This window comes from Ovis canadensis, chromosome 8 (assembly GCF_042477335.2).
Source record: "Ovis canadensis isolate MfBH-ARS-UI-01 breed Bighorn chromosome 8, ARS-UI_OviCan_v2, whole genome shotgun sequence".
Taxonomy (NCBI): Eukaryota; Metazoa; Chordata; class Mammalia; order Artiodactyla; family Bovidae; genus Ovis; species Ovis canadensis.
Window position 1 is genome coordinate 10,537,157 of NC_091252.1, and position 16,314 is coordinate 10,553,470.

Sequence of the window (16,314 nt, forward strand, 5' to 3'; positions counted from 1 at the left end):
GGAACTCTGCATTCAGATGCTTATATCTTTCCTTTTCTCCTTTGCTTTTTGCTTCTCTTCTTTTCACAGCTATTTGTAAGGCCTCCCCAGACAGCCATTTTTGCTTTTTTGCATTTCTTTTCCATGGGAATGATCTTGATCCCTGTCTCCTGTACAATGTCACAAACCTCCGTCCCTAATTCATCAGGCACTCTACCTATCAGATCTAGTCCCTTAAATCTATTTCTCACTTCCACTCTGTAATCATAAGGGATTTGATTTAGGTCATACCTGGTCTAGCGGTTTTCCCTGTTTTCTTCAATTTGAGTCTGAATTTGGTAATAAGGAGTTCATGATCTGAGCCACAGTCCGCTTCTGGTCTTGTTTTTGTTGACTATATTGGGCTTCTCCATCTTTGGCTGCAAAGAATATAATCAATCTGATTTTGGTGTTGACCATCTGGTGACGTCCATGATAGAGTCTTCTCTTGTGTTGTTGGAAGAGGGTGTTTGCTATGACCAGTGCATTTTCTTGGCAAAACTCTATTAGTCTTTACCCTGCTTCATTCCGCATTCCAAGGCCAAATTTGCCTGTTACTCCAGGTGTTTCTTGACTTCCTACTTTTGCATTCCAGTCCCCTATAATGAAAAGGACATCTTTCTGGGGTGTTAGTTCTAAAAGGTCTTGTAGGTCTTCCTAGAACCGTTCAACTTCAGCTTCTTCAGCATTACTGGTTGGGGCATAGACTTGGATTACTGTGATATTGAATGGTTTGCCTTGGAAACGAACAGAGATCATTCTGTCATTTTTGAGACTGCATCCAAGTACCGCAGTTCAGACTCTTTTGTTGACCATGATGGCTACTTCATTTCTTCTAAGGGATTCCTGCCCACAGTAGTAGATATAATGGTCATCTGAGTTAAATTCACCCATTCAGTCCATTTTCGTTCGCTGATTCCTAGAATGTTGATGTTCACTCTTGCCATCTCCTGTTTTACCATTTCTAATTTATCGTGATTCATGGACCTGACATTCCAGGTTCCTATGCAATATTGCTCTTTACAGCATCGGACCTTGCTTCTATCACCAGTCACATCCACAACTGGGAATTATTTTTGCTTTGGCTCCATCCCTTCATTCTTTCTGGAGTTATTTCTCCACTGATCTCCAGTAGCATATTGGGCACTTATTGACCTGGGGAGTTCCTCTTTCAGTATGCTATCATTTTGCCTTTTCATACTGTTCATGGGGTTCTCAAGGCAAGAATACTGAAGTGGTTAGCCATTCCCTTCTCCAGTGGACCACATTCTGTCAACAGCTTTACAGACAAGCAAAAGCTGAGCGAATTCAGCACCACCAAACCAGCTCTTCAACAAATGCTAAAGGATCTTCTCTAGACAGTAAACACAGAAAGGATGTATAAACTCGAATCCAAAACAACAAAGTAAACGGCAACAGGATCATGCTTATCAACAATTACCTTAAATGTAAATGGGTTGAATGCTCCAATGAAAAGACAAAGACTGGCTGAATGGATGCAAAAATAAGACCCTTATACATGCTGTCTACAAAAGACCCAGCTCAAAACAAGGGACACATACAGACTGAAAGTGAAGGGCTGGAAAAAGATATTTCACACAAATGGAGACCAAAAGATAGCAGGGGTAGCAATACTCATATCAGATAAAATAGACTTTAAAACGAAGGCTGTGAAAAGGGATAAAGAAGGACACTACATAATGATCAAAGGATCCATCCAAGAAGAAGATAAAACAATTATAAATATATATGCACCCAACATAAGGGCACCACAATATGTAAGGCAAATGCTAACAAGTATGAAAGGGGAAATGAACAAAAACACAATAATAGTGGGAGACTTTAATACCCTATTCACACCTATGGATAGATCAACTAAACAGAAAATTAACAAGGAAGCACAAACTTTAAATGATACGATGGATCAGTTAGACCTAATTGATATCTATAGGACATTTCACCCCAAAACAATGAATTTCACCTTTTTCTCAAGTGCACATGGAACCTCTCTAGGATAGATCACATCCTGGGCCATAAATATTGCCTTGGTATATTAAAAAAAAAACCCTGAAATTATTCTAAGCATCTTTTCTGACCACAATGCAGTAAGATTAGATTTCAATTACAAGAAAAAAAAAACCCTACTAAAAATTCCAACATATGGAGGCTAAACAACATGCTTCTGAATAACCAACAAATCACAGAAGAAATAAAAAAAGAAATCAAAATATGCATAGAAATGAATGAAAATGAAAACACAACAACCCAAAATCTATGGGAAACTGTAAAAGCCATGCTAAGGGGAAGGTTCATAGCAATACAGGCTTACCTCAAGAAACAAGAAAAAAGTCAAATAAATAACCTAACTCTACACCTAAAACAACTAAAAAAGGAAGAAATGAAGAACTACAGGGTTAGTAGAAGGAAAGAAATCTTAAAAATTAGGGCAGAAATAAATGCAAAAGAAACAAAAGAGGCCATAGCAAAAATCAACAAAGCTAAAAGCTGGTTCTTGAGAAGATAAATAAAATAGACAAACTATTAGTCAAACTCATCAAGAAACAAAGGGAGAAGAATCAAATCAACAAAATTGGAAATGAAAATGGAGAAATCACAACAGACAACACAGAAATACAAAGGATCATAAGAGACTACTATCAGCAACTATATGCCAATAAAATGGACAACTTGGAAGAAATGGACAAATTCTTAGAAAAGTATAACTTTCCGAAACTGAACCAGGAAGAAATAGAAAATCTTAACAGACCCATCACAAGCATGGAAATTGAAACTGTAATCAGAAATCTTCCAGCAAACAAAAGCCCAGGACCAGAGAGCTTCACAGCTGAATTCTACCAAAAATTTCAAGAAGAGGTAACACCTATCCTACTCAAACTCTTCCAGAAAACTGCAGAGGCAGGTAAACTTCCTAACTCATTCTATGAGGCCACTATCACCCTAATACCAAAACCTGACAAAGATGCCCCCCCCCAAAAAAAAGAAAACTATAGGCCAATATCACTGATGAACATAGATGCAAAAATCCTTAACAAATTTCTAGCAAACAGAATCCAACAACATATTAAAACGATCATACATCATGACCAAGTGGGCTTTATCCCAGGGATGCAGTTCAGTTCAGTTCAGTCCCTCAGTTGTGTCCGATCCTTTGTGACCCTGTGAATTGCAGTACGCCAGGCCTCCCTGTCCATCAACAACTCCCAGAGTTTACTCAAACTCATGTCCATCAGGTCGGTGATGCCATCCAGCCATCTCATCCTTTGTCATCCCCTTCTCCTCCTGCCCCCAATCCCTCCCAGCATCAGAGTCTTTTCCAGTGAGTCAACTCTTTGCATGAGGTGGCCAAAGTACTGGAGTTTCAGCTTTAGCATCAGTGCTTCCAAAGAACACCCAGGACTGATCTCCTTTAGAATGGACTGGTTGGATTTCCTTGCAATCCAAGGGACTCTCAAGAGTTTTCTTCAACAACACAGTTCAAAAGCATCAATTCTTCAGTGCTCAGTTTTCTTCACAGTCCAACTCTCACATCCACACATGACCACAGGGATTCTTTAATATCCACAAATCAATCAATGTAATATACCACAGTAACAAATTGAAAGATAAAAACATATGATTATCTCAACAGATGCAGAGAAAGCCTTTGACAAAATTCAACATCCATTTATGATAAAAACCCTCCAGAAAGCAGGAATAGAAGGAACAGACCTCAACATAATAAAAGCTATATATGACAAACACACAGCAAACATTATCCTCAATGGTGAAAAATTGAAAGCATTTCCCCAAAGTCAGGAACAAGACAAGTTTGCCCACTCTCACCGCTACTATTCAACATAGTTTTGGAAGTTTTAGCCACAGCAATCAGAACAGAAAAAGAAATAAAAGGAATCCAGATTGGAAAAGAAGAAGTAAAACTCTCACTGTTTGCAGATGACATGATCCTATACATAGAAAACCCTAAAGACCTCACCAGAAAATTACTAGAGCTAATCAAGGAATACAGTAAAGTTGCAGGATATAAAATTAACACACAGAAATCCCTTGTATTTCTATATACTAACAATGAGAAAACAGAAAGAGAAATTAAGGCAACAATTCCATTCACCATTGCAACGAAAAGAATAAAATACTTAGGACTATATCTACCTAAAGAAACAAAAGACCTATATATAGGAAACTATAAAACAATGATGAAAGAAATCAAAGAGGACACTAATAGATGGAGAAATATACCATGTTCATGGATTGGAAGAATCAATATAGTGAAAATGAGTATACAACCCAAAGCAATCTACAGATTCAATGCAATGCCTATGAAGCTACCAATGGTATTTTTCACAGAACTAGAACAAATAATTTCACAATTTGTATGGAAATACAAAAACCCTCAAATAGCCAAAGCAATCTTGAGAAAGAAGAATGGAACTGGAGGAATCAACTCGCCTGACTTCAGGCTCTACTACAAAGCCACAGTCATCAAGACAGTATGGTACTGGCACAAAGACAGAAATATAGATCAATGGAACAAAATAGAAAGCCCAGAGATAAATCCATGCACCTATGGACACCTTATCTCTGACAAAGGAGGCAAGAATATACAATGGAGAAAAGATAATCTCTGTAACAAGTGGTGCTGGGAAAACTGGTCAGCCATTTGTAAAAGAATGAAACTAGAACACTTTCTAACACCATACACAAAAAAACCTCTAAATGGATTAAAGATCTAAATGTAAGACCAGAAACTATAAAACTCCTAGAGTAAAACATAGGCAAAACACTCTCTGACATAAATCACAGCAGGATCCTCTAAGACCCACCTCCCAGAGTAATGGAAATAAAAGCAAAAATAAACAAATGGGACCTAATTAAACTTAAAAGCTTTTGCAGAAGAAAGGAAACTATAAGCAAGGTGAAAAGACAGCCTTCAGGATGCGAGAAAATAATAGCAAAGGAAGCAACTGACAAAGAATTAATCTCAAAAATATACAAGCAACTCCTGCAGTTCAATTCCAGAAAAATAAACGACCCAATCAAAAAATGGGCCAAAGAACTAAACAGACATTTCTCCAAAGAAGACATACAGATGGCTAACAAACACATGAAAAGATGCTCAACATCATTCATTATCAGAGAAATGCAAATCAAAACCACAATGAGATACCATCTCACGCAGGTCAGAATGGCTGCTATCCAAAAGTCTAGTTGGAGAGGGTGTGGAGAAAAGGGAACCCTCTTACACTGTTCGTGGGAATGAAAACTAGTACAGCCACTACAGAGAACAGTGTGGAGATTCCTTAAAAAGCTGAAAATAGAACTGCCTTATGACCCAGCAATCCTGCTGCTGGGCATACACACCGAGAAAACCAGAATCGAAAGAGACATATGTACCCCAATGTTCATCACAGCACTGTTTATAATATCCAGGACATGGAAGCAACCTAGATGTCCACTGGCAGACGAATGGATAAGAAAGCTGTGGTACATATACACAACGGAATATTAAAAAGAGTACATTTGAATCAGTTCTAATGAGATGGATGAAATGAGCCTATTGTACAGAGTGAAGTAATTCAGAAAGAAAAACACCAATATAGTATACTAACACATATACATGGAATTTAGAAAGATGGTAATGATAACCCTATATGCGAGACAGCAAAAGAAACACAGATGTATAGAACAGTCTTTTGGACTCTGTGGGAGAAGGCGAGGGTGGGATGATTTGGGAGAATGGCACTGAAACATGTATATTATCATATGTGAAACAGACTGCCAGTCCAGGTTCGATGCATGAGACAAGGTGCTCAGGGCTGGTGCACTGGGATGACCCAGAGGTATGGGATGGGGAGGGAGGTGGGAGTGGGGTTCAGGATGGGGTACACATGTAAACCCATGGCTGATTCATGTCAATGTATGGCCAAAACCACTACAATATTGTAAAGTAATTAGCCTCCAATTAAAATAAATTTAAAAAATAAAAAATAAAATAGAAGAGAGGAAGAAAAAAAAAGAAGTTCCAGTTGAATATATGTTTGACTATTTCAGGGCTCACTAATTCAAGGTGGTGGTGGTTTAGTTGCTAAGTCATGTCTGACTCTTTTTAAAAAAATTTTTATTTATTTATTTATTTTGGCCTTGCTGGGTCTTTGTTGCTGCACGGACTCTCTGTAGTTGTGGTGAGCGGGGGCTACATTCTAGATGCAGGCCTCTCATTGTGGTGGCTTCTCTTGTTGTGGAACACAGGTTCCAGGTGCATGGACTTCAGTAGCTGTGGTGCACTGGCTTAGTTGCTCCGCAGCATGTGGGACTGTCCCAGACCAGGGATTGAACCCATGTCTCCTGCACTGGCAGGTGAGCTCTTTACCACTCGGCCGCCAGGGAAACCCTGTGTCTGACTCTTGGAACCTGATGGACTGTAATATGCCAGGCTCCTCTGTCCACGGGCTTTCCCAGGCAAGAATACCGGAGTGGGTTGCCATTTTCCTTTTCTAGGAGACCTTCCCAAACCAGGGATTGAACCCACATTGGACCTGTGTCTCCTACACTGCAGGTAGATTATTTACTGCTGAGCCACTAGGGAAGCCCACTAAGTCATAGGGCAGCCCATTCCACACAGTAACAGCTTTAAATAGAAAATTTGCTATTTATCTCCTCCTAACTTCTAAGCATCCCACTCCAGTACTCTTGCCTGGAAAATCCCATGGACGGAGGAGCCTGGTAGGCTGCAATGCATGGGGTCGCTGAGGCTCGGGCACGACTGAGCGACTTCACTTCACTTTCACAACTTCTATCTGCTTTTGTGGAACTGTTGAGAGAAGTCACCATCTTTTGAATATGTGAAGACAGCTATGCATGCCTGCTAAGTCACTTCAGTTGTGTCTGACTCTTTGTGATCCCATGTAGTCTGCCAGGCTCCTCTGTCCATGGGATTCTCCAGTCAAGAATACTGGAATGAGTTGCCACGGCCCTCCTCCAGGGGATCTTCCCAACTCAGGGATTGAACCTGTGTCTCCTGCACTGCAGGCAGATTCTGTACCACTGAGTCACCAGGGAAGCCCAAAGACATCTATACATTTTGCTAAATCTTCTGTTCTTCTAAATGTTCTTGATAATTTCAACTGTTTTTGTTCATTCACACATGATTCCTGATACCTTTGTGGTTCCACTTCTTGAATAATTCTACACTGCCAGATTTATTTGTTCAAACCAAAGATACAAGTCATGTATCTGCTATAATATCACAACTGTTAAGGACTTGTGCAGGTTCAGTTACAAGATTTTCATTTAACTTCGTTCTATTGTTCTGTCTAAAATTCAGAGTGTTCTTTGAAATATACTTTCCCATCTACTAAGGCATTTAGCTTTTCATTGCTGTAAATAACTGCACAAGAATAGGCATTCAGCATTTTCAATTCAGTTTAGTTCAGTCACTCAGTCATGTCCGACTCTTTGCGACCCCAGGAATTGCAGCATGACAGGCCTCCCTGTCCATCACCAACACCTGGAGGTCACTCAGACTCACATCCATCGAGTCAGTGATGCCATCCAGCCATCTCATCCTCTGTCATCCCCTTCTCCTCCTACCCCCAATCCCTTCCAGCATCAGAGTCTTTTCCAATGAGTCAACTCTTCACATGAGTTGGCCAAAGTACTGGAGTTTCAGCTTTAGCATCATTCCTTCCAAAGAACACCCAGGACTGATCTCCTTTAGAATGGACTGGTTGGATCTCCTTGCAGTCCAAGGGACTCTCAAGAGTCTTCTCCAACACCACAGTTCAAAAGCATCAATTCTTCGGTGCTCAGCTTTCTTCACAGTCCAACTTTCACATCCATACATGACCACTGGAAAAACCATAGCCTTGATTAGATGGACCTTTGTTGGCAAAGTAATATCTCTGCTTTTGAATATGCTGTCTAGGTTGGTCATAACTTTCCTTCCAAGGAGCAAGCATCTTTTAATTTCATGGCTGCAATCACCATCTGCAGTGATTTTGGAGCCCCCCAAAATAAAGTCTGACACTGTTTCCACTGTTTCCCCATCTATTTCCTATGAAGTGATGGGACCAGATGCCATGATCTTTGTTTCTGAATGTTGAGCTTTAAGCCAAGTGTTTCACCCTCCTCTTTCACTTTCATCAAGGTTTTCTAGTTCCTCTTCACTTTCTGCCATAAGGGTGGTGTCATCTGCATATCTGAAGTTATTGATATTTCTTCCGGCAATCTTGATTCCAGCTTGTGCTTCTTACAGTCCAGCGTTTCTCATGATGTACTCTGCATATAAGTTAAATAAGCAGGGTGACAATATACAGCCTTGACATACTCCTTTTCCTATTTGAAACCAGTCTGTTTTTCCATATTCAGTTCTAACTGTTGCTTCCTGACCTGCATATAGGTTTCTCAAGAGGCAGGTCAGGTGATCTGGTATTCCCATCTCTTGAACAATTTTCCACAGTTTATTGTGATCCACATAGTCAAAGGCTTTGGCTTAGTCAATAAAGCAGAAATAGATGTTTTTTCTGGAACTCTCTTGCTTTTTCCATGATCCAGCGGATGTTGGCAATTTGATCTCTGGTTCCTCTGCCTTTTCTAAAACCAGCTTGAACATCTGGAATTTCACGGTTCACGTATTGCTGAAGCCTGGCTTGGAGAATTCTGAGCATTACTTTACTAGCGTGTGAGATGAGTGCGGAAAATCCCATGGATGGAGGAGCCTGGTAGGCTGCAGTCCATGGGGTCGCTAAGTGTCGGACATGACTGAGCAACTTCACTTTCACTTTTCACTTTCATGCATTAGAGAAGGAAATAGCAACCTACTCCAGTGTTCTTGCCTGGAGAATCCCAGGGATGGGGGAGCCTGGTGGGCTGCCGTCTATGGAGTCGCACAGAGTCAGACAGGACTGAAGCAACTTAGCAGCAGCAGAGATGAGTGCAATTGTGCAGTAGTTTGAGCATTCTTTGGCATTGCCTTTCTTTGGGATTCAGCATTTTCAGCATTTTATCCTTAATTAAATATACTCAACTTTGATATAGATGTGCAGTTTCAAATGAACTGTTTAAACCTTTTTGGTTTATAAGTAAGTTATCTACTTACCTCAGGGGTAAGACTTCTGGCAATGATGGGCCCAATCATTCCAGGAATAGTGGCAAAGGTATTTGTGATGCCCAGGAGAATACCAGCATACCTGCAGAAACATTTTCATAGAGGTTTATTAATGTGTTACACAGGTGTTTTGGGAGGGTGGGAACTGAATTTGTCTGTACTCCCTGCAATGGAAGTGCAGAATCTTAACTACTGAACCACCAGGCAATTCCCTGTGTTACACATTTAAGTAGCTTCTGTCCATAGATAGCTACATTCCCATGCTGTACTCTTGTGAAATTTTATGTCTAAATGCAATGTCTTACTGAAATAGGACTAAATAGTTAGCTGCTGAAAACCTCGTATTTCAATAGTTCTAACATCATATAGAGGAACACAGCCACTGAAATGATCTCTTTTACAGTGAAATGGAGACGTGCTGAGATATGATTTTCATACAAGATGGTATCTAGATAGGAAGCTGCATGTATCTTAAAATTTTTGAAGTTAAAAAGAGAATTTGTTTCCTGATTACAAAATTTATGTCATTGTTAAAAATTTAAAATAAGAAAAATACTATGAAGAAAGTAAAATTATTTATAATCCTTCTATGTAGATACAATCAACAGTAACATTTTGGTAAATATCCTAATTTTTTCCTGTATATATTTTAATATATCTAATAACATAATATATTATTATAGAAATGGGATATCAAGCACAGTTTCACAACTTATTTGTTGAACTTATTACATGTCTTCCTGTAGCTAAATCCCTGCATATTGTCCCAGAAATAGACAAACTGAGTTTCATTTGAAACTGTGTGTAGATGACAAAAATTCCTATTGATAAAAATTCTTTTCAGAATCTTTATTGTCCTCAAAGCTGGTACTTCATGTTTTAAGAGGTAATCATTATCTAATTCAAGTTTGCTAATTTTAACCCCATAGTGTCCCTGAAAACTCATGTTTTATTCTCCTTTATTATTTCCAGTACAACATATATGCTAATTCAATACATGCTGACCAGAGAAATGGTGTGTGACCTGCAGTTGGTCAGGTCCCATGCCTGATCCTATGGGGCTCTGGCTGGACCGGCTGCTGGAGCTTTGTCCCCTGGAGACAAAGGGACAAAGTACCTTCTCCTGGGACTTGATTCCGAAGGATTATACAGTATGCAACATTTTGGATTACATGCTAGGGTTGCTGAACAGTATTCTAAGTTGTGTGTATTAACAGAAGAACTTGGGATTTTGTCTTGCAGATGGCCTTACAATTCTAAATTTTGTAGACTGAGGCATCATTTGATACAGTCCTATGTGGCTCAGATGGTAAAGCGTCTGCCTGCAATGCGGAAGACCCAGGTTTGATCCCTGGATTGAGAAGATCCGCTGAAAAAGGAAATGGCAATCCACTCCAGTACTCTTATTTGGAAAATCCCATGGAAGGAGGAGCGTGGTAGGCTACGGTCCATGGGGCTGCAAAGGGTCGGACATGACTGAGCGACTTCACTTTATCTCCCCTGTATTTCCTGTACACTGGTAGTATCTATGGGCTTCTTTGGTGGCTCAGACAGTAAAGAATCTGCTTGCAGTGCAGGAGACCCGGATTCAATCCCTGGGTCAGAAAGATTCCCTGGAGAAGGGAATGGCAGGCAACCCACTCCAGTATTCTTGCCTGGAGAATTCCATGGACAGCCTGGGAGACTACAGTCCATAGGGTCATGGCAGACTACAGACTTGAGATCCTAGAGGGTTCATTACATTTAGGTTTGATATTTTTAGCATGAAAACTCAATGGTGGTGGTAGAGTTAAACATTAGTTAATCAAGTAAATTAAATTACTTTTTATAAAACTCACCTGTGCTGTGTGCAGTGCTTAGTCACTCAGTTGTGTCCGACTCTTTGCGACCTCATGGACTGTAGCCCGCCAGCTTCCTCTGTCCATGGGGATTCTCCAGGTAAGAATACTGGAGTGGGTTGATATGCCCTCCTCCAGGGGATCTTCCCAACCCAGGGATCGAACCCAGGTCTCCCACATTGCAAAAGGATTCTTTAGTATCTGAGCCACAAGGGAAGCCCATGAATACTGGAGTGGGTAGCCTATCCCTTCTCCAGGGGATCTTTTCCACCCAGCAATTGAAACGGGGTCTCCTGCATTGCAGTTGGATTCTTTACCAGCTGAGCTACCAGGGAAGCCCAAAAGCCACCAAGTTACATGCAAAGGCCAATTAGAGATATTAAACTTTTTAATGAGATAATCAGTGATATTATAAAATAAAATTGTGGTCAAAATTAAAGAAGCTTGGTATTAATTAGACCACATAGTCTTATTTGGGATGATACTGTTTCTGTTAGGTTTAGGATCCTCAGTACCTCAGTTGCAGACCACTGATCTGAAATTCCTCACCCCATTTTAGACATGGAAAAGTGCCTGCTATGGACAGAATTGTGTCCTCCCCCAACCCATACTTCCAATGGGACTGTATTTGGAGACAGGGCTTTTAAGAAGCAAGTGAGGTTAAATGAGGTCATAAAGATAGGCTCCCAACCTAACAGGGTTGGTGGCCTTACCAGAAAAGGACGAAAGGCAGATTGCTCTCTCTGTTTCTGTGAGCTCCTATGGAGGAGAGGCCACGTGAAGACATAGTGAGAAGGTGGCTGTCTGCAAACCAGGAGGGCAGCCCTCACCAGAATACTACCCAGCAGGCACCCTGACCTCAGACTTCTAGCCTCCAGAATTGTGAGAAGATCAGGTTCTGTTTTTTAAGATACTCAGCCACATGGTATTTTTATGGCATCCTGAGTTGATCGACACAGTGCCTAAATAAAATATCCTGCTAAACCCAATTCAGTTATCTATAAACATCACAAAATTTTATGTTGAAAACCGTACACAGTGTACAACAACAAAACAAAAGAGCTCAGAACTTTCTGGCTTATGCCCTTTAGGGAGCAGATCTTAAATTAACCAACCTTGGCAGAACTTGTCCTTTTTTTTTTTTTTTTTAAAGCATTAACACCTTGGCAGTAGGAGGAAATGACTGCAGTGTTGCCAGGCCTTTTCAGTGACAGATATTAAGTGCAGATGAATGTTGTGAAATTCTAAATGTCAACACCAAGAAGCTCATTCAAGTATTTATATTACACTAGGCAAGAAAGGCCATGAAAGATTGATGAGAGCCTGGGGGAAAGAAACTGTTGTATGGACTCAGCCTGGATTCTGTGCTATTGGAGCCTTAGAATTCTGTGGGGTTAATAGTTAAAAATCTATTCAAATTCTTTGAAATCTGAGTAACAAAATTATCCATAGAAAATATATATCTTAGTCCACAGAAGAAAAGGTTTAGAAAATACCATGTCAATATATATTTACATGCTAACAGGACTGATTGCCTATTGAAAAACCTTATGCCAGGCAGGGTTCTAAGTAGTTTTTATATCTTATCCCACTTTAACAGTAAAATGAACCCCAAGAGGAAGGTTATCTTTACTCTATAGATAAGAAAGAAAGAAAGACTATAAAATGTTACTCAATTTGTCTGGTTCCAAATCAGTACTTAATACTGGAATGTTATAACCTATAATGCTGGGGCTTGTAGCAAAAATTTAAGCATGAGAAAACTGATCTTTCCTACATTGTGAATTCAATGATGACTGTTTTCAATAAGGCATTGTTACAGATATATAAAATATCCATCAACAGAGGAATGGATAAAGAAGGCATGGTACATATGTTTAATGGAATATTACTCAACCACAAGAAAGAAAGAAAGAATGCCATTTGCAGCAACATGGATGGGCATGTGGAATCTAAAAAAATGGTACAAATGAACTTATTTACAAAACAGAAATAGAATCACAGATGTAGAAAAGAGACATTGTTATCAGGAGGGGCAAGGAGGAGAAAGATAAACTGTGAGACTGGGGCTGACAAACATATACTACTATATATAAAAAAGATAACTGGTAAGGCTCTATTCCATAGCACAGGGAAGTCTACTCAATACTGTATAATGACCTACATGGGAAAATAATCTAAAAAAGAGGATATATGGATACGTATAATAGATTCATATACATATACAGCAAATTGATTCACTTTGCTGTCCAACTAATACAACATTGTAAGTCAACTGGACTCCAACATAAAGTAAAAAAAAAAACACTATAGTTTATTATTTTAACCTCCTTGAGGATAGAATCTGGGTGTGCCCAGGACACATACCACTTTGGTCAATAAATAATCTGTTGAATGCATTTTTAAAAATTATGTCTTATTTTCCCACAATTTATTGACTATTCTCAGAATCAGATGGAAAAGGATGAACTAAAATTGTTGATTATGAAAATACTCCTCAAATGTGTAAGAAATACATCACTCACCCTAATATCTTCTTTGGAACATAGTCGATTCTTATCACAGTTTCTAACCAATTATAATTCTAATGCATGAAGGAGATCCAAGAGTTCAAGCCATTTTAATAGTAAACACCAACTACTGCTGTCACTCACCCATCCATCCATTCACTTAACAAATAATTCTTAAATTTTATGTATTTATTTATGTTTGGCCGAGCTGGGTCTTCACTGCTGCGTGGCATTTCTCTGGCTGTGGCGAACAGGCACTATGCTTCACTGCAGCTCATGTGCTTCTCACTGCGGCGGCTCACTTAACAAAAAATTCCTAAGTATGTCATTTGTGTCCACCACTATAGAGCATCCTTGTGTCCAGTAATGAATTAAACATAGCTCCTGTTCTCAAGAAGCTTACAGTTTACTTAATGAGAAAGACTATGGGTCAAAAATGTAATACAACTTAGTCACCAGAATAATGGGCTTCCCACGTGGCTCAGGAGTATGTCAAGGCTGTATATTGTCACTCTGCTTATTTAACTTATATGTGGAGTACATCATGAGAAATGCCAGACTGGATGAAGCACAAGCTGGAATCAAGATTGCTGGAAGAAATATCAATAACCTCAGATATGCAGATGACACCACCCTCACGGCAGAAAGCAAAGAGGAACTAAAGAGCCTCTTGATGAAAGTGAAAGAGGAGAGTGAAAAAGTTGGCTTAAACCCAACATTCAAAAAACAAAGATCATGGCATCTGGTCCCATCACTTCATGGGAAATAGATGGGGAAACAATGGAAACAGTGACACACTTTATTGTCTTGGGCTCCAAAATCACTGCAGATGGTGACTGCAGCCATGAAATTAAAAGATACTTGCTTCTTGGAAGAAAAGCTATGCCAAACGTAGACAGCATATTATAAAGCAGAGATATTACTTTGCCAACAAAAGTCTGTATAGTCAAAGCTATGGTTTTTCCAGTAGTCATGTTTGGATGTGAGAGTTGGACCATAAAGACTTGGACATAAAGCACCAAAGAATTGATGCTTTTGAACTGTGGTGTTGGAGAAGACTCTTGAGAGTCCCTTGGAATGCAAGGAGATCAAACCAGTCAATCCTAAAGGAAATCAGTCCTGAATATTCATTGGAAGGACTGATGCTGAAGCTGAAGCTCCAATACTTTGGCCACCTAATGTGAAGAGCTGACTCATTAGAAAAGACCTTGATGCTGGGAAATATTTAAGGTAGGAGGAGAAGGGGATGACAGAGGATGAGATGGTTGGATGGCATCACCAACTCAGTGGACATGAGTTTCAACAAGCTCCGAGAGACAGTGAAGGACAGGGAAGCCTGGTGTGCTGCAGTGCATGGGGTCTAAAAGAGTTGGACACGACTGAGCGACTAAACAACAACAACAGGTGGTTCAGTGGGTAAAGACTCTGCCTGCCAGTGCAGCAGATGCAAGGGATGTGGATTCTATCTCTGGGTTGGGAATATCCCCTGGAGGCGAGCATGGCAATCCACTCCAGTAGTATTCCTGCCTGGAGAATTTCATGGACAGAGGAGCCTGGCAGGCTACAGTCCATAGGGTCACAAAGAGTTGGACACAACTGAAGCGACTGAGCATGCATGCATCATCATGGGTATCTTCTTTACTTTTCAGGTCTAAACTACTGTCAAGTCACTTATATTGTACTTACAAAGATCTCAAACCTATCTATCTTTATATATCTCCTATCTCCATTCTAGGCCATCACCACCTCCTCCCTGGGTTACTGCAATAGCCTCCTAATTGGTTTTCTCTGCTTATATTTGTTCACACAAGAGTGACCTTAAAAGTGACCAAAGAAGGTCATTTCTTACTTGCTTTGGATACAATTTAAAATACTTACTATAGGCCCCTAATTACTCCCCAGTGGCTTTCTTCCCTGCATCTCAGCCACAAGTGACCTCTCAGTTAAGTGAAATATAGAGTTTTGGACTGAATGTCTATGCGCTTCCAAAATTCATATGTTAAAGTCTTGACCCTCAATGTGATTGCATTTGGAGACAGGCTGTTTACGAGGTGATAGAGGTTAAATGAGATCATAAGGAGCGGGACTCTAATCTGACAAAGCTGATGCCCTTATAAGAAGAGTGAGAAAAAAAAAATAAAAAAAAATAAAAAAAAAAGAAGAGTGAGAGACACCAGAGCTCTCTCTCTGCACACACCCATGCACACGTACCCAGGGAAAGGCCGTGCGAGCACAGGGCAAGAAGCTGGCCCTTCTGCAAACCAGGAAGAGTCCTCACCAGAAACCAAGGTGTCGGCACCTTGATGGGAATTCTAGCCTCTAGAACTGTAAAAAAATTTCTGTTGTTTAAGGTACTCAGTCTGTGTGTTTTATTCTGGCAGCCCAAGCAGACAGAGACACACACCAATTTCCTCTTCCTGCCATGTAAATTCTCCTGTCAAGAACACTACTTCCTTTTTGCCTAACTTCTTGCTTATCGTTGAGGCTTTAGCTTAAATAAGTATCAGTTCCTCAGAGAGACCTTCCCTTGCTCCCTGGTCTGCCTTATGCCCCCTATTATATTCTCTTACTTTCTCTTCAGAAAGTTAGTTTGTTTCTTTCATGTCCACCACCCTAGACTAAGGGTTCCACAGGCCAGAGCTGGGCTGTTTTGGCTGACACTTAGTAGGTAGGCACGTGATAAGTATTTGCTGAAAGAATGAATTATCATCATAACTTACTACAATTATTTTTTATTGTTTCTTTCCCAAACTAGACTGATTGCCTTGTGAGCAGGAGCTGGGTTTTATTTTCTATAGTGCCATGTGGAGGGCTGAATGTACAA

The 16,314-nt window shown here is 40.0% G+C and overlaps 1 protein-coding gene across 6 annotated transcripts in view; it reads right to left on the reverse strand.

Moving 5' to 3' along the window:
* Positions 1-16,314, reverse strand: part of SLC17A5 (solute carrier family 17 member 5) — a 93,428-nt gene that overhangs the window by 13,578 nt on the left and 63,536 nt on the right. For 5 of the 6 annotated variants that reach the window (XM_069598012.1, XM_069598011.1, XM_069598009.1 and 2 more), the window contains one exon: positions 9,134-9,224. The exons of the other annotated variant lie outside the window; for it this stretch is intronic. In XM_069598012.1, the coding sequence (XP_069454113.1) occupies positions 9,134-9,224 (91 nt within the window). The remainder of the gene's footprint in view (positions 1-9,133; positions 9,225-16,314) is intronic. 6 annotated transcript variants of the gene reach the window in all.